The 23,246-nt window shown below is 38.1% G+C and overlaps 1 protein-coding gene across 4 annotated transcripts in view; it reads left to right on the top strand.

The window, feature by feature from the left end:
* The window catches only part of GRID1 (glutamate ionotropic receptor delta type subunit 1), a 489,331-nt gene that overhangs the window by 452,703 nt on the left and 13,382 nt on the right, over nucleotides 1-23,246 (top strand). For 2 of the 4 annotated variants that reach the window (XM_014877980.2, XM_088168822.1), the window contains 3 exons: nucleotides 5,665-5,860; nucleotides 13,081-13,247; nucleotides 14,546-14,786. In XM_014877980.2, coding sequence (XP_014733466.1) covers nucleotides 5,665-5,860; nucleotides 13,081-13,247; nucleotides 14,546-14,786 — 604 coding nt within the window. Of the gene's footprint in view, nucleotides 1-5,664; nucleotides 5,861-13,080; nucleotides 13,248-14,545; nucleotides 14,787-15,043; nucleotides 15,136-23,246 lie in introns of all 4 variants that reach the window. The other 2 variants (XM_014877982.2, XM_088168823.1) reach the window with 2 other exon arrangements.

The raw sequence follows: 23,246 nt of genomic DNA, 5'->3' as shown, positions 1-23,246 counted from the left end.
AAAATCATGGACCCAGTTCTTCTGAAGCCTAAGGTTATAAGAAGTGGAGATAACTTGTTTTCATTTTAATTCTCTGTACTAAGGGTAGTGCCGTTCTAAGAATACCTTGAACAGTTTCATTGGCCCCACTAAGAATAATCTTTAAAGTAGCCCATCATTTAGTTTTTGTATGTCCAGTTTAACACACACTAATAACATTCCTATGTGTGCCTAGAACAAACATTGAAATTGTACCAAAATATGTCGTCATACTTTTTATTTTTTAAAGTATATTTACTTTTTAGTCTTGTAGGTGCTAAAGATAGGTCAAATGTTACCTCATTGTTCAGCCAATATATCCCCCTTTCTTGTATACCTGAAGGCTCATGAAATATCAGTTGTAATAATGTTTAGAGACACTAACTTCTATTCTCTTCCATTTTTAAGTGGGCTTGTGCTTTTAAAACTTGCATTTAGCAACACAGTGAAACTCTTCATGCAAGTCTCTGAGTCAATGAGACTATCATCCCCTAGTGGTATTTTATATCCATAACGGAGGGAATTTTTATTTCTTTTTTTCAGCTCTTCAGCCAGTTAAACTGCTCAACTTGGGTAGACCAGCTCTACAGAATGTCTTTGTGTGAAAGTTTGAACTCAGTTTCAGATGTCTGAAGACAAGGTTTACCCTACCCATTTATAAATTTTACTTAAAACTGGAGTTTCAAAGATTTTTCATTTGTGAACAATGGTCTGAGGCTCAGATCCTTTGCCTTGCACATTCATAAATGGATATAAAAATTAATCAGGACTCAGGTCAGGACTAAGGTTCTGAATGGTAAGATCTGCTCACGTAGACACTGTCTGTACCTACTTCAACATTGATTCAGCTTTGCAGACTTTTCACTTGGGGGACATCTACAAATGAGAATCTGATCTGGCAATGCTTGCTTGGTTTCCAAGTTCATCTCTTAGTGGGTGGATTAATGAGGTCAACAGCAACTAATAACATTTTCTTATTTGTTCTTATTGTCACAGAAAATTCTCCCTTGGAGGGAGGAGTTTTGAGCAATTTTAGGTCTCAAAATTCGGCACTTTTCTGCAGTTCACAGTAGGCAGAATTCGCTTTCAACTCATTGCTTTCCACTGGGTATACCTTTATCCATAAATCTCCTTTCAGATAGGATTTTATGTTCTAGGTTTCAGCCATAGGTGTTTCTTAGGCTTACAGTGGTGATATAAGCTTGTAAAATCAGTTCAGATACTTCTGGTTTTACTTTGAAATTTACTAGGTTTACTGTTTTCCCAGTGCATGACACGTATTTCCCTCTCACATAATTGTATGGAGAAAACAGTTCCTGTTAGGAGCTGTGCTTATATTTAATTCTGTAGATGTAATGAATTCCTAACTTTTGGAGAAAAAAAAGTTTAAAAGAAAATAAATTAGCCTCAAGGCATTTAAAGATAGAAATTCAGGACTTATACTATACATTTTATGTATGAATTTTTAAGACTTCATTTAGGCAGAGCAGCTTAAAAAGTCTCATCATCCCTGAGACACTTTATCTTGTTGGCAGCCATCACCTAGAATATTTTGATGCACTGAGCAAAAATCTCAGGGTCACTACAAACAAAAATCCACCCTTTTTTTTTCTTTTTAATGACAGGATCATATTTTTCTTTTGAAAAATACTTTGATCACATCTGATGATCCTGGTGCCTCCAGCTGAGTTAATTGATCAGCAGTTACCTCAAAACACCTGGTGTCAAGTTTAGTCTGTCACTTATTATTCATCCAGAAATCTTGGGTATATAGCAGCAACAGAGTAAAATAAACCCGTACTGGCAGCATATTTTTAGTCTGTGTATCTACAGCTACACAAGGCTTTTACAAGTAAGAAAACGTCTCCAAAAAGTGTATCTTAACCAGTATTTTTATTCTGGCAATTACTTCTAGTGGTCTAATTATAAATGCAAATCCCACTGTTGCCTGTCTGTGTCTTCTGCAGCATTTGTTTTATGTCAATAAGTTTGTAACAAACAAAACAAGCAGAGAGCCCAGTCTTCAGTTGAGTCTGCATGAAGTAATTGCAATTCCACTCAGAATACGTATCAGTTGTTGCATTCATCTAGCAGGCATAAATATGGGCATTAAATATTTTGGCTGGTAATACAGGTTTAAAAGACAACATTTTTCTTTAGATTGACTGCAGATACATTTACTTAAATCAATTGGTTTACATGTACTTGTCAATTACAGCAATCACACCATGGATGTATTTACAAATTGAAGTTGCAGCTCCTGTAAGTGAGGGACATTGGCTTTTTCTGCTTTACTGGCTTTATCTTTAATCACACTTACAAAGAGACTTTAATGGCTTGTAAGATCCAATAACTAGGGTGGTAAGGTTAATGGGGCATCTTGTTATGCTGCACATTTTTGTTGCAAATAATTTTGTATATTAAATGCATGAAATCTTTGCCATAGCAAAGTAGGACAAGCATTTGAGTGGCTAAAGGAGATGGGTCCAGGTAACAGCTGGTTGCACAAATAAAGCTTAAGAGCAATGACAGCAGCTGCCTTTAAAGAATGACACAACTGTAAGATACAGCCAGTGTCTGAAATGTAGTTGTGAGTGATTTTGTCTGCAAAGGCAAATTTGAGGGAGTTAAAATAATGGTGTTTAAAACCTACCCTTGTGATTATCTCACTTCACCCTGTAAAAAGTAGGAGATAATTCATCTCCCTCCAATATCATTTATGTATGTGCCCATGCCCACCATGGCCAAATCTTTTGGCCACTTCTCTAGCCATAGAGGTGCTGAGCATCATCTCCACTTTCAGTGCAGAAATACAGCAGACATATTTTTTCATACAGAGTTAGAACTGTAGCTGAGGCCACTCCCTGTCAGGATTATTTCTGGGATAGGTTTTTGGCTAAGTGGCCCAAAATATCAAACAGTGCACTGCAAGAAATCCTTAGGACACGTAATACTCCACATTTTCTTTTGCAAGGAAATGCTGCCAGCTAAAGGGGTTACCTTACTCCCACACCCAGGGCAACACTGTGCTTCCCTCCCTGCCACCTGTGTGCTTGTCTGTTTATTGCAAGCACTTGATTTAAACCCCAGACTTGCTCTCTCTGCCCTGTGATGCTTAGAGAACTGAACAAACTGTGCTGCTCGTAAAGCAACATGTACTGTGCTTTTGTGCAGTACTGATTGTCAATAAAATGTAATTTAGCTAAAATAAAAATACTGATTGTCAATAAAGTGCAATTTAGCTAAAACAAAATGCACATTCCTGAATAAAAGCTTCCATGGCAATAAAGGAAAAGAAAAAATACTGATAATATTAAAATTGCAAATTTAATTTTTTTTCAGCTATTCAAACCCTCATGTTCAAACTTTCAAACAGAATAACGGTATCAGCAGTAGGCATTTGTAAAGTTGTTACCAGCTGAAACCTGTGTTAAAGTATTTTAGTTAAACATATTTCTGCTACTGTGCTTCTACCAAACATGCTTCCCTACACACACCAAAATCTCTACACTAAACCTGGTGGGAAAGAGTTGTCACAGAAGGCCCTCCTGTGTGTGTTGAGTACCTTTCTTTGCTCTATAGGCAGAAAAGTGTCTTTTAACAGCCAAAAATGATCCATTCCTGGGGTTTAAGCAATTCCATGGGATAGGATGAAACTTACTTTAAAAACCGAACTATATGTGGCATGTAATCATGTCGATCAAGACTAGAGGAAAAGTAGTTCCATAGAATATACAGGAAACATTTAGCAGGGCATAATAGACCTTTCAGGGTCGTTAAAGAAAGAAATAAAATCGGAACAAATTCTGCCATTTTTCATTAGCACTTTGAATTTCCAACAGCCTCCAGGATGCTTATTTTGTACTTTAATAATTGCCGTATACAGAGCTGGGAAAATAACAGGAGGTTTGGGGTTTGGTGGAACTCCTAGAGTTAGCCCAAATCCACAAGTATGCAATGTATATAGAAACTGTTCACACAGTCTTACTTAAAGCTGCTTAACAGCTTAAAATGATAAAAAGTCCTTAACACAATTTAAGAACTTAAACCACTTAAACTGTGTGGAGCAGCTTGTGAGTTCGAAGGGTTTGGGGAGGGGGGTGGTGCTGAGAAGCAGCTCCATCCTGGGGGCAGGGCTCCCACACCAGGAGTCCCAGAGAAGGGCACCTTAGGAGGCCTGGGGGTGATGTGAGGGAGAAGAGGGAAGAGCTTTCTACGTATTTTTATGTGGCATTGAGTATATGCCTAGATTGTTTTGCTTTAAATAGTGTAGCAGGGAACCTTACAGGCATGTGATGTGTCAGCAATGGCATCTCCCCAGTGAAACAGGGAAGAGGGTGGCAGAAAAATACTGTATATGACAAGTCTTCAGCTATGGAAAACAGCTTTGGCTCGTGGGCCAAGGGAAGACTCCTCAGGAGCATTGGGAAGAAATGTGCACAAGCTGCAAGCAAAAATGTTCTGCTTTTGTGGCTCCAGGAGCTGGAAGTGTGGGGGAGGTGTCAAGAGTGGGCTTTTCATATCTATTGATCAGGAAATTTTTGTTTCTGAAAGATTGTTTTTGGGAAAAAGAAATGGGGTGAGGCAGGGAGGGTTACTTTAGTTCAATAGATGTCAAGCAATGTTAGTTGGTTATATCAGAAGCATGTTGTCAATATGTGAAGTCACACATTTATAAAGCATTTTAATGAAAATAGGCCATTATTCATGAGATTCAGTTTGGTCCCTGCTGCCGTGTGTGTGGTTGTCACTGGTCGAATGTGTGTTGTATATTTCTATGCTCAGATGTAAAAATGGTGGCATCACACAGAGGTGATACTTGAGGGCAAAGGAGGAAGGCACAGGAATGGGAATGAACCTCTGAGAGAGGGAAAACAGCCAGGATGCTGCTTCTCATGCCACCTGAAATGTTTGGAGGCTTGGGCTGGTTTTCATTGATGCAGGCAGTGATTTACACCTTCCAGTGCAGAAGAGGCTGTAAAACAGGAGTGAATTACATTCTGTACAATTTGAAAATAAATTGTGCATTCACAGCCACTCAGGGTGAGGCCCATTTACACTTCCAGAGTGGTATATGATGAGTAAATGAAAGTTAGGCCTCTGTGTGAATGAAAAATGCCTGTTTTACCAGAGGCTGTGAAAAGGGAGAGCAAGAAAGACTTAGTGGAAATTGGAAGCAAGATTTTATTTGTTTGTTTAAAAGAGTCATATTGATTTGGAGTCAGATGGAGCATTGGTATAACTGCAAACTAATTCCACTGATTTCTGCGAGGTATTTCTGGTGAAGTTGATGGGGCTGGAAATTTATATTTATAATCTGAGTTCTTCCTGTGTTCAGGTAAGTCTTTATCACATTATATTCTTGTGCAATCTTGGTGGCATATTTAACATGAATGTTATCTGTAAAAAAAAAAAAATCTTTCACTGGGGTGAAACACAGCTTGGATGTAGTTAAAATCATATGATCTCAGTACAATTAAATAACTACTTGGCTTTCCTTTACGATGAGGAATGAAATATGGAAATGTTACTTGGTGAGGCTAAGTGCTTTCTCATGAATGACGGCTACAGAAGGAAACCTTTAATTAATGAAATCTTGCTAATGTACTACATAATACTAATTTCTCAATATCGCTTGAATTTCAGAACATTTCAGGATCTGTCCAAACAAATGGATATATCTTATGGTACAGTCAGGGATTCAGCAGTATATGAATACTTTAAAGCAAAAGGGACCAACCCTTTGGAGCAGGATAACACATTTGCTGAACTATGGAGGACTATCAGTAAGAATAATGGGGCAGATAATTGCGTATCAAACCCTTCTGAAGGCATCAGGAAGGTAAGACTGGATCACAGGGGTTTTAATTTAATTTCTATATCAATGTTGTTTCTATGGAGTTAATGTTAAGTTACAGGGAAGAAATTACAGTCATTTAAACCCCCCCTAAATTCCTCTATAAAGTTATGTTTAGTACTTCGATGGCAGATAAGAATCATATTTTGGTATCATTGTTCTGAATTTAAGTGCTTTAGCTCTGCCTAAGTTTCAGTATGTAAGTCCTTTGGATCTGGTCATAAGGTTTCTCAGTTTCCTGGGAGCTTTGATAATGCCTTTTTGGATGTAATTCTTTTACATTATCCAGTAATGACTCCTGTCCTTTTCTCATGTGAGTTTGTTTTCTTTTTTTCTTAGTTCATTACTGGAAACATGAGTAAGAATTAAGGGATCCACAGAACACATACTCATTTCTCTTAAAACAGAAAATTAATGCAAGATTTTTCTTTGTTGAGTCCAGATCTTGAAAAATGCATTCACATGACACTGAGTTTTAATAAATAACCAAAATGTTATTTCTCTCAGAAAAAACTACATGGTTTTTTTTGTGGAACAGAGAATTAATGTGGGATTCAAGGACTGATGTGTAACAGCTTAGGATGCTGCATCTTTGTTCTGAGTCCTGTGATAAAGAGTATTGGCCATTACAAATTCCCTCTCTCTCTCATAGCCTGCCTTTCCCCTCTCCTCCCCATCTTGAATCTCAACAAAAACAGGCAGTACCTTACATCAAACACATGTCCAGGAGTACATTACACGAAGGGATGCAGACATGCTGAAAGCCTTGATGTGCTGCTTCTTTAGTGAAAAGTGTTCTCTTCATCTGTCAATTGATTATTTTCCTAAAAGAAGTTAACAGTTTTTATTACCATAGTGAATGTTTGATCAGAGATACTCCTGTCAGTGAAACACTGGTTTACTAGTTCTTTATGCTTTTGTACATGGGACATAATAAAATGGTTTTGGCTTGCATTTCCTTTTTCTATTTTGAATTTTTGAAACCTTTTCTGAACAGTCAGAGGGACAGTATCCAAAATCTACTGTTTTTACAGTGCCGTGAAGAGGTTGAACACAAGTAATGCAAGGCATCCCATTTCCCAATTCAAATTCCTTTAGCAAAAGATTCCCAACTCTTTGCTCAACTTTTGGACAAAACCTTTATGTGGACACTCTCGTGTCTTAGCATAAGAGTATTCAGTCCAAAGTTTGGGTTCACCCTGCCCATCCCTCGGATGAGCTTCCCCAAAGCACTTTGCCCTCAGCTCCAAAATCCTTTCTTCCTTGGGGACAAGGTAGGGCTCTGGCAATAGCAAAGTCTGCAGTGGTTGTTGGTTTTTTCTTAATCTGCTCAGCACTTTATGAAAATGAGGCCTCTTTTGAGATGATTTGGTAGCATTTGAAGTAGAAATAGAGACATTAAATACTTTTCTATGTACCCTAGCATTTAAGCCAATAATAAAACAGTTTTCCTTAGAAAAATATACTGTATTTTACTTTTCTTTTTTCTAACATTCTTATGGCAGTGGATGCTCTTTATCCATGAAATAGTAAATACTTTTATTCTGTAAGCCGAGTGCATGCTGCCATTTATGATAGCTACATTTGCCAAGCCAGAAATGTAACTGTAGATTGGCAGGCAGTTGAGAATACCAATTATATTGTCTGTATGGAGCTGGCAGCTCTATCCTATCTATGTGATAATAACTTTTCATACTAAGTTTGATTTCAGTGTTGTAGGGTGATTTTTATATAACTAGATCAGCTCATTCAATTAATGTCAACAACAAGTAAATTTTACTTCAGTTCCCAAAGATGACCAAGGCTGCTGTTTGATTAGACACCTACATAAATTGGCATTAATATTTAATAACATTGTCAAATAAACTATTGTGTTTAAGTGTCACTCTTCCTAGCTCATTGAACTCTCTGAATAAACAGACAAGTTATCTATGTCAAGTATTATGGCTAGAAATTCTGGGGTTTTTCTAAAGGAGAATAGATATCAGCCAAGGAAATGAGAGTTTCTATCCATAAACACATACTGCTGCATGAAAGAGATGTATGTGTGCCTTACAAATGGGTTTCATAGGAAATAGGGACTCTAAATCTCTCCAGCATAAAAAGATTCATAAAGCATTTTTCTGAATGAGGACTTGCCTGATACAATGCAAAAACAGAAAAAACTCACTCCTGTTCTTTCTTCCCTCCTTCCCCTTTCCATTTTTTTCAGACAGTATCACAGTTAAGCTGCAGTTACAAACAAAGCAATGCCACTTCAGTGCAAAACAGGGAGTGCTGGTTATTTATGCCACAGACAGGTATTTCAGGTGTTTGTCCCTATTCCATTTATCTTTCTCCATTTCATGGAGATTTTCTTACTCCCTCTGACTGTCCGAAAACAAAGGGATGGCAGTGGAAGAAAGTAATGTGAGCTTTCATGGCGTTTGGTTGCCACAGCAGAGATGTCTCTTCAGACACAGCAGGGTCCCTGCAGCCACAGTGACCGTCTCCCACGGGCAAGGCACGGCTTTTGCAGCACTGGGAGAGCCACGGAAAAGACAGGAATGCAGTTCAATGTCACAGAAGTGACAGGAGAACTCTTGAGAGCTGAGGGTGGTGAAGATTGCTTTTGCTGTATTCCCAAGATAGTTGAAAGTGATCATTGGAGATGAAAAACCTCCTCCTATTCACCAGTACCTCTGCACAGCACAGGAGCAGAAACTACCAGTTCATACAAAATGCTGTTTTGCCACTTTGAGCTGTCTGGGACTATCACAGATGAAGATTGACTAATGCTGTATCAGGAAAGTTTCTACAGCCAGCATCTCAGTGAACTGTTTGCTTTACATCCACTAGCAATCAGGGTAATTTTTGATTGCACCAACATATGTAATAAATGGTTTTTATTTCCTTTGGGAGCTCCCATGTTTGCTTTGAAAGAATGAAATAATATGATCCCCCTGCGATTCTGCATCTGCTATATATACAGATAGGAGAATTAAAGTCATTATTGCATTTTATAATGCCTTGCTTTGGTTGAGATTCTTTGTTCCCCTGTCCAATCAATTTGGTGCCAAAATTTCTCTGAATTGTTTCTTTTCTTCCTGTGTATCACTTTTAAACAAAAACGATCAAAACCAAGTAGAGCACAAAATGAGAATGGATCATTGATTTAGACAATGGCACAGTAAGAATTTATTCCTTCTCTTTTTTGCTTCTCTAATGATCACTGAGCACTGAATCAGAGCGATCTTCTCTCTTCATTCCAATATTGAGAGTAGAAGTAATTTAGAAGTTCATTTAATACGGTTTTTTAAAACTTTGTCCACAATGAATTTTATATTGTGAATTGTGATTGGTCTCATAGAGCTTCATAAATTCCTTCATTTCTTGACCCATCAGCCTTTGAAGCAAATGCTTCCTTCAACCTGAATCTATTGCATCCTGTGGTGGTTCCTTAATTATTTTAATGTTTGAAACATTTCAACAGGATTAAATGGCATGTTTTCTTTTTATTAGAACTGTGTTGCTTCTCTTAAAGCACTTTTTATAGATAATAAATGTTATCCAACTGTGTTTTTGAACTACTCCACTAATGCCAATGTAAAGGTCACTTTTTGATATTTCTGTGGTACCAGCCATAAAATGGGATCAGCTACACTGACACTTTGTTCTGGCAGTAAATTAATGATGAATTTTTCATTATACTGGCACTTCTGTCTTAAGTATGATAGCTTCTTCGTACATTTCAGATAAATCACAGATATATCAATGATTAATCTGGAATCAATCTTTTTTCATGTTATTATTATTTCTTATCATGCTTTCTTTGAAGCAACATTGTTTAACCATCAGTAAGCCAAGACTTTTTGAACAATATTCCTCTATCTCCATCCACGCTGAAGAGTGACATTATGGGGTTGTTTACTGCTTTCCTGGAGTATTATTTTCTTTGTGGTCCTTGTCTTGTCTAGGAAGCAATCTTCTTTGGCCTTTTAATTTTTTTAAGATTGCGAAGAAGAATTTTTTTTTTAATGTAAATATTATCCGGGGGTTCTTCTTTCCTAAATCTGTTTTCTTAAATCTCTTAAACCAGAGATAAATCTGGTGTTGGTGTAAACCGTAGTAGTTGTTCTACTTGGGTGGAATAAATGAGTGCTACCTTTAGTTGACTTTCTGATAAAGAGGTTTTTGAAAGTTTGTGCAGCATGCAGAGGTTTTTGTTTTGTTGGGCAGCATGCCTCTATGCTGAGAGTTACAGTAAGGCCACAGCAAAGGAGCAAAATATGACGTGCAATTAGTAAGACTGCAGTATAAATTTGAGCTCATTATTCTCTGTTTATTTCAGTCATTTTTTTATTCAAGCTATCTCACCTATTCTCAGCTGGCATTTGCCACAGGCCCTTTTGCCAATCTTCCTGCATTCATGGTCTGGAAGTGCACACATGGACTCTTTAATTAATAAAAAACCCAAACAAACAAACAAACAAACAAAAAAAACACACAAAAAAGAAAATTAAAACTACATTTAAAAATTGAGGTTGATTTTTCATTGAAAATAAATGTCAGTTTGATTTTATTTGGCTTTTACTGCTTGCCTAGTGAAGGTATATAAAAAGTCAGCCTACTTCAAACACACATGTATGTGTGCACTTACGTATCTTGTACATATGTTTTTCAAAGTTTGACAGCTTTTCCTTAAATTGAACAAATGATAGTGCTTAGCTGTCACAACAGATATGAACAGGGAAGTGAAGGATGCCGAATTTAGACAGCAAATAAACATTTTGTTATAAGAAAACTTTCCACACAACGAATACACTAATAGTATGAGGTCTTCACTCTTCAGGGAAGAAAATTTCACAAGTGGAAGAAGTTTGGAAAGAACTGAGTCTTCCCTTAGGAAAAAGAGATCTTTGGAGAGTCTGGTTTTGACAATAAAAGAGGGAGCGGACACAGCCTTGTATCCAGGATTTCTGAGAGTTGAGACATATGCACAACCAAGAGTTTAAAAGTCAGATTCCTGATTATGCTAAAATGATCATGCTGTCAGAGAAATAATGCTCTGCAGATGTGATGATGTTGGATAGACTGATTTATGTCATTAAAAATATGTAAAATAGATGTGAAGAGATCTGGCAGACTTGGTTTATTGACCATGTACAGTTGCAGGATGTGATTTAGGATAGCAGCACTATGAACACAAGAAAAGTAGACCTTTACATAAGATCTGCTGTCCAGCATTGAAAGTCAGTGTACAAAGCTCTTGTATATGAGATAACATACTGAAATCTGAGGATTGAAAAGTAGAATCAATAATGTTCTTTTCTTTAGCCAGTCCATTGTAATAGAAGTCAAATATTTGAAGAACATTGTGTTCTCCAAGTATTAGTAAGAGATAGATAAGGAATGTATTGTGTTGTCAGTGTTCTTTTCTAAATTGTAAATTTGAAAAGATGATTTACTGACCAGTTCTGAAAGAAGACAAATACAGCTCTTTAAACGGAACAAACCACTAAAACAAACCCAAAGAACCAACAAAAAACACAAAAAACCCAAACCAAAACAAAAAAAACCCCACCAAAACAACAACAAGAAGACAAAAATTCAACCAATCAACAAAAATACCCAGAGAAATGTAAAGCACATTTTACCATAGTGACTTAGGCCAAATCTTTCTGGGGTGTCAGATTTCTATGTATCCATCAGGCAGGACTTCTCTAGTATAATGGATTTTGAATAAATTCTGTGTGCAGTAACAAGTGCTGCTGGTTTTTATCCCCTAAAGACATATTTTTAATGCTGACAGTTTCCTATCATAGGTAGCAAAATCCTATGTATTATTATTTATCATGGACCACAATGTGGCTGAGTAATAAAAATAATATTTTTCAAGGGTTCAGTGTACAGACTCTTTCACATCTTACAAAAGAGAAAGGATATGACATTTCTACTCTGTTTTAACCCAGAAGCAAATGAATTTGTGGATCTTTGACTGCCTCAATGTGAATAAAAGGGAATCAGGGAAAAGAGGTGGAGGTCTAGGCAACATAATTTTAACCTTTGTTTCCCTGAATTCTGCCTTCTAGAAGATACTTCAGCCATTTGATTTATTGTCATGTGTAAGCAATTGTAAGGGACTTCAGAAAAGTATGATTTATGTCAAACTATGGTGAAGTAAATTATCTTATTTACCCAACTGAGAAATCCAGAGTAATGAAATAACTGATAGAGTCTTACAAACGTACAGGTGAATTCAAAACTGAGCTTAGAAAAGAACTGAAAGTATGCAGAAGGATGAACTAATACAGCCAGAGCTGTAGCCATTTGCTAGGGGAGCTTTGTGAATCAGTTCCCATAAAGAAATATATACAGGACTTCAGCTACTTAAATATATTAGGCAACCAATGGTTCCTTTAACCAAAACCCAATATTTTATTTTACTTTATTGAATCCCTATCCAAATATGTTTCTTAGATCTTGTGTTAAGTAAGGTGATTTACATTCATTATATACACTGTGTGCAGGCCTTGGTTTCAGTCCCAATTAAAAGTGATATTTAAGGATATCTGCATGGATATGTGTTAAAATAAAACAATATTTATCCTAAAACTGAGATAGTAGTAGATGCTTATGGATCTTCTTACCTGTGAAGAAAAGAGGGAACTCTTTCAGCTCAATGCATGCCTTTTGTTACAGGACTAACATAGCTCTCAGAAGAGCTGTGTTTACTTGCAAGGGAAATTTGTTTATTTACATGTTTATATGAGCAAAGCTGCAAAATTACAATTTTGGTGCCTGTGATGCTCATCACTTAATGCTCATACTATGCCAGTCTTGTCACATGAATGCATGGAACCAGTCCCATTCCTTGTCTCCTACAAAACGTGCATCGAATTTCGTCATCTAAAGAAATAGCTTTCATTTATAATTAATAACCTGTTACATAAGCCTCACTTACAGTTATAGTTGGCTGTGTTTTCCTATGTGCATACTAAAAAAAGGAAGATATTTTAGCAAGGTTTGAAGTAGGTGAGGTCCTGCTAGGAGAGAAGACTGTTAGAAATGTATTAAGATATTGAAGGTCTACATATAAACTGTGACCTAATGAAATACCACCAAGGAATAATGACAGGATCTGGATTTGTTTGCTGGCTTAGGTTTTGTCCTACCTAGAAATGCAGTTTAGTTTAGACTGTATTGTGTTCATGTTGTATTTGCAGGCAAAGAAAGGAAATTATGCTTTCCTGTGGGATGTGACAGTGGTGGAATATGCTGCACTGACAGATGATGAATGCTCTGTGACAGTCATTGGAAACAGCATCAGCAGCAAAGGATATGGGATAGCACTTCAGCATGGAAGTCCCTACAGAGATCTTTTCTCCCAGAGGTAAACTGAAAGAAAGCTTGTTTTATAGGATCTCTCTCTATAGCCAGCAACTGTTCACATTAATTTTGGCATTTAATTAATAAAGAGCAATGAATACATGACAACAGAAAGGTTATGAGTTCAGGCTCCAGCAAAGCTGCTGCTCCTTCTGCTCCATGTGCATCTGGTTTTGGAGGAGGGGACTGGAGGTGATGTGTGGCCTCACACCTTCAGACAGCACTGCCTCTGGCTGAGAGGACTGATGTCCTCAGAGCTCGGTGTGAGGAAGAGGAGAGATTGAAGAGAGGTCTTGAGTTCATGCCGCATTCTGCAGGCTCTGAAGCAGTGTGTTGCTCCCTGCACCCTGGATTATCCTTTAGGGTTGAGGGACTCACAGTGGTGCAGGGAAACAAGAATTGCAGAGAATTGCATGAGGCTGACAAGACCAGGAGACTGTAAACTATGCCATTTAGTGATCTCTGAGCTATCAGCTGGGTATCTCTTGTCCATGTGAATATGTACTCTGAAACAAAGACACACGGTTGTGCAGGCATTTGTGTCCTTAGCAGAAGATGAGGGGTGCTCTGCTCCAGGCAGGGAACAGAAGCAAGATTGCCCCATCTTGCTACTCTTTTATAAAAAGGAGGAAATCTCCAGCTGCATAACTAGAAACAAAGCTGCCTCAAGAGAAAAGATTGTTGGTAAACAGCTAAAACAGTTATCAAACCAAATCCAAAATGAATCATTCATGCAGAGAAGGGACACTTCACAAGAGACAAAACAATGATTAATTAGCAACTGTTAACACAGTAATTCAGGCATTAAGTAACAGCATTGAAGTAAAATCCTTTTGAATAAACTACATCTGCTAAAGTAAATGAGTTGGTCGCTGCTTAAACAGATTTGTACTAAGTGGTGCACAGACAGTAGCATGTTTAGCCTCACATATTTTTGGAATTATTGTAGGAGAGTAGCAGTGGAGTGAGTTGAGCATTTCACTAGTGGGACCAGCTGCTGCAGCTGAATGTAGCCAGACCAGGCATAACTAACAGTGGTGATTTCCCTTGGAAATGCTGTTTGCATTGGAGTGGAATTTTTGACAGTCTTTCTTTTTCCTAAAGTTACCCGATGGAGTTTACCTGCTGCTGTGAGTAGAAAGAAATCTTGTTATAAGGGAGTTTCAGATCACTCTGGTGGTGGGGAATGAAGTTTTGAATACTGGGATGGTAGATTTAAGAGCTTTGAAGCATAAGGAAAAGACAAAAAAACTGTAAAAAAGTATCATTGCAAATAATACTTGTCTTTTGAAATTTCTGCAGGATCCTAGAGTTGCAAGAAAGTGGAGATTTGGATGTTCTTAAACAGAAGTGGTGGCCACGGATGGGACGTTGTGACCTGAATAGCCATACCAATGCACAGACAGATGGGAAGGCACTCAAGCTGCACAGTTTTGCAGGCGTTTTCTGCATTTTAGCAATAGGCCTTCTTCTTGCTTGCTTGGTGGCAGCATTGGAGTTGTGGTGGAACAGCAACCGTTGTCATCAAGAAACACCGAAAGAGGTCCATAACTTTTATTCTTATCACAATTAAAAGTAGAAAACACAAAAGAAAGAGAGAGCAAGTGGAAATTTTGGGATTTTAGGTGCTCTCATGCAATAAATTTGATTTATTTTGATTTGCCATACTAAGCTTTGCATATAACTTTTTGGGTGGTTGTTTCTAAGAAAATAAAAACAAACAAACAGAAGTGTCTTTTGTGCACATGGAAGGTGCCAAACTGACAGCCCTGGAGACTAAAGTCCTCTATTTATTTGTAGAGCAGATACAGCATGGGCAGCAGCAGTGCAAACTTCCCCTCATTGCCCCACCAATGTGCCTCAGCCCTGACCTGGAGAGACCACCTTTAGGGGTAAGAGAGTGGTTCAGAAACATGCCCTCGGCCACTCTGCTGTGAGTGACGGGAGGCCAGTCACAGGCACCTGGCTGTGCCATCTGTGGTGATGTTTTCTCTGATCTGAGCCCCCATCCACTGGCTGGGACATCCATGTCCACCCTGTACAGGCTCTGCAGCTGCCAGATGTCTGGTAGCTGCTCTCCTTCATGGCTGACCTAGGCTGGGTTTGAAGAGGTACACAAACAATTAAAAATAAATCAGCTAGTTAATAATTGAATAAGCCATATTGCCATGACACTGTTTAAATGTGTCCTTTCTTTTGAAGTCAATTTTATTTCTAAAAGTAGGAGCCTCTGAGGAAGCTGACCTTCATATAACATGTTTTATCTAGGAAATTATATCTGAGAAGTTCTTGGGTTTGAAGTTTCCATGCACAGCAGCCAGTAGTAGTTAGATTATTCTAAGGTAGAATAATCAGTCTATTCTCAGATCTGTCTTATATGAAGCCCGTATTTGTTTACATAGATTTAATGTTTAACAAACTAACCTCTTGCAATTTTGGAGACACTGAGGCATTTGTAGGTGCTTTCATCTTGGAACAGGTGTTTGTTACAAGCAAATAATAGCAGTGAGCTGCACTACTACACTACAGCTCAAAAACAGTACATAGCCCACCAATTCTAATCTCTCTTTCTCAAGCTGCAGAAGCAGTAGACTAATTGACATACCTGTCACCTGTAAACAATTTTGGCAAGCTGGAAACCTGGTCTAGTGGATGGCATCTCTCCCTTTGGCAGAGGGTTGCAAATGGGGATCTTAAAGGTCCCTTCCAACCCAAACAGTTCCATATCCTATGATTTTTCCCTGCTGCCTTGGAGATGTTGCTCCTGCTGTAACTGCAAAGGTGCCCCCATGCTAGTGTTATGAAGGCCTACAGCCCAGCAGTAGGTGTTTCACTGCCACTGTGAAATCCTGCAGGGCAAGGCAGGGATGCTTTCTAAAGTGTCCTCATGCTGTGTGCACAAGCACCTATCTGGCCATGCTATGTGTGTGTTCCCCTCTCTATGCTCAGGGACTTGCTGTTGTGTATCTTTGTAGAGTGAGATGAGAATATGCCCTAAAGGCAGTTTCATATAGCTAAGGTGAAATAATTCACTCTTTTATTGCAAGGAGTTTGAATACTCAGTTTCCATTGTTGAAAAAGGATCTGTCTTCCCGAGTTTAAATATTTTCTTTTTCACCCATCCCCTTCCTTTCTTTTACTATTAACGCTAAGAAGGATTATTGCATATCTGTGCCTATCCCATCCCATCTTTTCTCCCTTTCCCATCCTTCTCCTCCCCTTTTCCTCCAGTGTGTTCTTGATCAAGGTTGCTCTTTGGCAGTTTCTTTGTCAAACATAGAGTACTTTTAACTCTCTGTGTTTTAAAGTAAACTGAAATTACTCTCATGGTAGAGCTGTGCTTGCGGAGATCGCTGTCTGTGAGGCTGGGCCTGCCCTTGGAGCACAACTAGGCTGGGTTAGAGGCAAATTAAACTTAAACAGAGCATGGAGAGGTTCCAGAAAGATCAGTGATGGGGTTGCTGCCGGGAGAGGGGGAGCAGAGTGAGCCCTGGCCCTGCAGGTGTAAAGGCTGAACGAGGAGGTGTGTGTTCCCAGGGAGAGGGCACAGCGCCGGGCTGAGCCGGCTGGAGGAAGGGGGATGGAGGGTATGCTAGGCAGGATGGGATGGAATGAGGGTCCGTGAAAGGGACAGCTGGGTGCAGTGACAGGCAGGCAGCTAGAGGCACCTTTGGGTCGATCAGAGCAGTTGGAGCTGCCCAGAGCCAGGAACAGGCAGGATCCTCAGGAACCCTCTGCCTAGGCCAGTGGCCACACGTGCCACATGGCCACATTTGCTCTGGCCCTGCTGCACACCAGGGGTTGGAGACTTTCGTTGCAGTGGCCCCAACATCCACTCAACTAAATTAGCAAAAGAATGTAGCAGTACTTCCTGGCAGATTAGTGGCCTGACATATTTTATATTTTATGTACTACCAGTGAGGAGGGATTGAAGTGGGATATCTGATGGCTACTGCAATTAAGGTAGGAAACTAAGTTTCGAAAGTGATGGTGAATATAGGCTGCAGGTTTTTGACTTGTTTAGAGGAACCAAGTTTCAAAACTATGGTAAAGACAGGATCCAGGGGTGAGGGGGTGTGGAGTCCTGTGTGCTCCTCTGCTCTAATGGGAGTCCTGGGTGCTCCTCTACTGACAGAGCTACAGCCCGAATAGCATACACAGAACATTAAAATCTCCCTCTTAGCTGCGTCTGGTGCTCCAGCCAAGTCATTAGTTCAGTAAGAGCTGCAAACTCAAGTCATGCTGCTGATTTTCTTCTGCTTTTGGGAAGGCTTTGGCAAAACACAAATGTTGTGATATCACCTAAAAATGGTGTGAACTGGGATGTCTCCTAGCCACTTTCTTCTGTGAAGCAGAGCTTGTTGTGGGTCACAGAAAACAGTTTTTCTTGCAGTCTGAGATTACTTTGATGTGGCCTTTGAGGCAAAGAGAAGGTGGCAACATTTGGCTTCTGTGACCTTCACCCTGTTAGGAGCTTTAGAAATCCCTTGGAAAAAATTATAGTAGAACCAGAACTGAACGAGGAGTTGTCCTGACTCGTGAAGCCCTCGTGTAGCGTTCTGACTTTGGCATGATCCACTTGGTTGGTTGTATCATTTCAATAATTGCCAACTCAAAAATAAAAAATGTTTGGACTACTATGGCAGATCTATGACAGGGTTGGGTGGCATGCAGCTTGCTGGAGAGAGAGAAAAAGCATTCTTTAGAGACTCTTATTTTTTATGTAGAGGGCCTGTGAAGTCTGTGGCTAGAAAAATGTGCATTGCCTTCATGGGCATTGGAGAAATGTTTTCAGCTGACATTAAGGCGGTGCTTTTTGCTAGTTTGTTGTCTTTTCTTTTTCCACTTTGTATTCCTTAGACTTTTGTGGAGGTTAGGCTGAGCCAATACATTGATGTCCAAGGACTCAGATGTCTGCATGGTATAAATCACAGTTCTTAATTACACTGAGTGTGAAGAATGTATTATTAACTATGAGATGAACAGAAGCCTCTTTTGAAACCTGACAACAGAACTTGGACGTTGATATTAACCTGATTTACATTTGTAGACTTCATAGGAAGAGTTATGTCAAGGGGACACTGCTTCCAATTAGAATATTTTTTACATTTTTTGCATATGAAGAAACTCAATACTACAAAAATAAAATTAAAAAAAAAAGTTAGTATTGTTCCTATGCACTAAGTCAGTTCACTAAGACAAACCTCCAGGAGAGATTAATTCCCTTTATTTTTCCATGTTGCCATTAGTTCACAATTGTATCTTTCAAGTAATAGTGAAATTTCTTGCTAGAAGAGTGACGGCTGGGTTGATCTTTTTCAGGATGTTGATACAAGATATTTTTTATTCTATTTGCAGGAGATTTAAAAAAAAATGTTTCTAATGAGTTCTGCTGTACAAATTTTAATACTATCCCTATTTAATCCTTATCAGATCAGATTAACAAAAGAAAGATTAACTCCAGCATCAGGAAAAAATGTACTGCTGCAACACCATGCCATATTCTTCTATTAGGGCTCAAATTTGCAATCTCTTCAAGCTGTAAAATATCTGGTGATGTTAAAATTGCCTTATTACTTTCTAACTCAGAAAAACTTGCACTAGGTCATCTTTTTTCCAAAAGATATTCTGGAATTTATAATCACCCTCTACTCATTGTTAGTACCCAGCCATCCAATACCCACAATGAAATTTAGTCAGCTCATACCTCTATCTCTATGTGTTAAAATCTTGAATTTACACAGCTGCTACTCAGCCTGAAATACTGATACCTAATCTTTTGACTTCGATAAGCTTCAGAAAATTAGGGAGTTGTGAAAAACTAATATTTATTCTGGAGTCTTTTTTCAGTCACTTTATGTCCCTTTTAAATGACTGAGCAATCAGATAAAGTTATTAAAACCTGGTTACCATATAAATGTTGAACTTTTGACAATTGCCTCTGGATTTCTTTTTGTTGTAAGTCCTATGCATTTATTTCACAATATCAGTAAGCCATAATGTAATTTAGATGATTTAACAGCCAAGGGCTTTGCCACATCATCAGATTGTAGGTATCTTTTATCCCCTTTGAAGGAATGAAAGGCAGTTTTCACATCTTTGTTGTCACTATGATCCAGCGTGGCTGCTTCCTGCAATGGGCTCCCCAGCATCCTCTGTGCTTTATCAGCTGTGTCTTTGTGTGATGTGCTATTCCTCTGAAGATTATTACTTCTGAGATCTCGTCAGAACTATGAAAAAAGCATTACAAGTTCTTCCATATACTACAAAACAATGGAAACTTATATGCAAAGATAAAATATCCTACTATTCATGGAAAGAAAGTTAAATTCTCATATTTTTCACTGTGCATGAGATTATTCACTAAAAAAATTAACAGGCAACCCCATGTCAAACAAAATTAGTCACTTGTACAGGATGATTTTTTGTTTTCTGGGATCTGATACCTGTTACACACCTCTCATAAGAGGTGATATTGATTCGCTTACATTTGATACAGCTCTTGAAAGACAATATTAGAATAACCCAAATAAATTCTTGGTTTGATTCTTTTCTTTGCACAGATAACATATATGATTAATCAAAAATCTATTTTTCCAAACCAGCTGTGCTATTCTTAGCAATGTGAGTTTTTCAGAAACTGGGCCCAGTGTTTTTGGGAATCTGTAGTGCAAGAAGATTTGGGGGTTTTATTGGTTAAGGCATAGCATAATTTTCCACCTCCTGAGTTGCTTCTAGTCATTGTCTCATAACTTGTGTCAAATTTATAATTCATTAACAATCACAGTCTTCACAGCTTAGTTTGTGATTTCTTTTCTTTCTCATGCTTCTGCAAAATAATTTTATTCAATAGACTCTTTTCACTTTTCAATCTTTCTTATTTTTAAATTATTAGAAGGGGGCAGCATTACAGGTACTGTTCAGAGTGGGAACGGTCTTGTGTACTAGTAACAGCACCTTATAATTCCTATTTCTTACTACTCCAAGCTTAATAATGTCTTGAATCTCAAAAACTCTAGACTCTGTGAACTCAATGAGATAGTGGGAGGTAGCAAAATTATTCTAAAAATTGTCACAAGTATTTTGGCAGTACACAGGGTGAAAGAAAAAACCCTGTATCTCTGTCCAGGGCAGCCTCTTGTGATCTGCCTTAAACTCCCTTGTTTCCATGTCCACTGATGTGCAAATCCCAGCCTACCTCAGAAATCCATTCTTCCAACTTTAGCAGTCATGAAAGTTACCCACTAAGACTCTCATCTGGTATTAGAAGAGCAGGAATCCCAATGTACCTTAGCAATGGAAATAGGAGCTGGCAGACATGAGTCCAATGGATCCAAATTTGTCACTGCTAAGAATTGTGATTTGCATTGTATTCATCTCACTGTAGTTCTCCAGCCAGTTACTATTCCATGGCAACCAAGGCTTCTGTATCTTCAGCATGGTGTCAGCAGTGTTGGTTTTGATTATTAAAGAGTCTCTTGCTTTCACCATTATTTTCACTTTCCTTGTCTTTTTCCTTGTCACTTCATTTACCTTGTCTCCTCTGTGGTGTTATCTTTTTATGTGATAATTTGATTTGCCCTGGGATGGTTCCTTTTGAGAGTGAAAGGAAACACAAGATCATCAAACCGATATTTTATTTTCCCTTCATTGCATGTTCTCTATATTTTATCTTGTTTTTATTTTAAATTATTTTTTCTGTATTTTAATGACATGTCTGAAATCTTTGTACATTTTTTGCTCAGTTGCATATAAATTATCATTTGTTTGTACTACTGTATTGTATTCTGCTTTTCTAAGAATAAATAAAGGTTTGTTTGGGGGAAATAAATCATGCAAACATTGGCAAAATAATACATTTTAATGCCATCTAGAAATTCAGTTTCAAACCAGCTTTGAATGTAATAAGCTGAGGAACTTCATTTAACTAGCATTTTTAAATCAGCAAGGCAGTGTTAGGAATCAGTCAACCCAGAATACAAAGTTTACTGTTGTTTGATGATAAAGTGTAAGCTGGAAAAACGAGTCAAAAAATAAAAAAAAAAAAGGAAAAAAATAGGCCAATATAATATATAATATATAAATTACCTTGTACAGAACCTAGTAATAGCTGGAAGGGCATCTTGACTAACTCCATGCTGGCTTTTTATGTGAGTGAAGAAACAAGATTTTCTCTTTGGAGGTGCCTATAGTGAAGCAGATATTCTGTAATTCTTGGTCCCAGGCAGGGTGCACATCCAGAATCCAATGAAATCACTCGACTCCTGCTACTGATCACCATAGATTTTGGTCAAGGCTGTAATGGATTTAACAGTGACATGTCATCCCTGTGATTTATGGCACTGAGCCCAGGCTTCTGCTACCCAAAGCAGTGGTGAAGCAATTGAATTTTGTACCATCATATTTTCCTAACTGCAAGGAAGGGATTTTTGTGTTTGGTTTAATTTTCCTCTGTCATGTAAGAAAACCCTGCTAATGGGATCCTTAGGGATATTATCTGAATTTACCTGGCATGAACCTTAGGGGGGAGCAAGAAAATTATTCAACAGAAATAAGCTTGAAAAATGAGTGTTGCCATGCAGGAAAATCAAAAAGAAGTAACCTGTTTAAAGTTTCAGTTTGGTGATGAGTGTAAGTACTTGCTTAATTTGCATTACATTGCCTATCCCAGAGAATTCCTGTGGCTACTCATGAGCTTGGCATGAGCTTATGTATTTTACTGAATTGGAGCCTTAATGTGTCAGATTCTTTTAGATTCTTCACACAATGTTTACAGAGCTAATTTTTGTGTGTCTTATCTCAGCCTATGGCGGTGTTTTAAAGTTGACTTTTTGAAGGGGGTGTAAAATAACAAAATCAGTAAAAGTTTAAAATAAAAAATAGCATAAAATGTGACTTTTCTCAAATTTGTTTTGCATTTTTGTGGTTTGTAGAATGCCTTAGGTGTTGATCTGACTAAGAATTTAAGCATGTACAAAAAATTAAATAAGAGGTGTATTCTAATCTCACCCAGAGCACCAAAACATTTCCATTCCTTTTAGTGACATAGGACCAAACTTCAGTTGCTTTGAAACCACCATGTATGAAGCAGGAACTGGGAGTTACAGGTGCATTGAAGTTATTTGGTGAGGTTTGACCTTACCATGCAGTGCGATTAACATGCAATTTTTAAACTTATTTATCAATTGAATTTAAATAATTTTACAGTACCTGAAACAACCAAAATATTAAGGTATCACAGATACCAATATTGTGGGAAATATTTTCTTCTTTTTTTTTCTAAATTAATCAATGGTTTGGTTAAGATTTTCCATAAGTCCAGACCCATATTTATAGGCACATACATAAAAAAGAGCTGCACGAACTCACTCAACATAACAAGCACTATTTCTTCAGAATTATTCCGTATGCAAGAGTTATCTTTTGGGAAACTGGTGGCCAGATTTTTATTATTCTGAGCTGTTTCAATGATTTTGACTGGTCATGTCTTGTCTTATGTCAAAATAGGAGCTTGGGCAGTTTCCAAAATACAGCCCTGAATGGGGGCACAGAAACCTTTTCAAAATTCGGTTTTTCATTGCAAAAATTGTGGCTAATAGTCAGGAGTAAGGATTTCATAAGGCTTTCATATAGCTGGAGATGAGAGGCTTTGTAAGTCAGCTAACTCTGGGCATCAAAGAGGTTGTAGAAGCAATTCTTTGTCTCCTGTGCCAACTCTCTCTTCTACTCCTGGCATAATAGGAAAAAGTGGGAACTTTTGAGATTTGAATGTGACTGTAGAGCAATGATGAAGAAGGAGGGTGTGTGGAGCAATCTGTTACGCCTGATGCTCCAGTCGAGTAATTCAGTCTGTTAAAAGAGCATTGCTTTGATTTGGGCTCACTAGAGTTAGAAGTTGCATCCCTTATGGACTAGATTATAATTTAGGATTTAAAAAATGTGCAAAGAAATGTAAAGAAACCATTAAGTTTTAGTGAGTTTTGTAACAGAACCTCCATGAATT

This window comes from Sturnus vulgaris, chromosome 8 (assembly GCF_052056855.1).
Source record: "Sturnus vulgaris isolate bStuVul1 chromosome 8, bStuVul1.hap1, whole genome shotgun sequence".
Lineage (NCBI taxonomy): Eukaryota > Metazoa > Chordata > Aves > Passeriformes > Sturnidae > Sturnus > Sturnus vulgaris.
The sequence above is the reverse complement of the archived record's forward strand: the minus strand, read 5'-3'. Positions and strand labels throughout refer to the sequence as shown.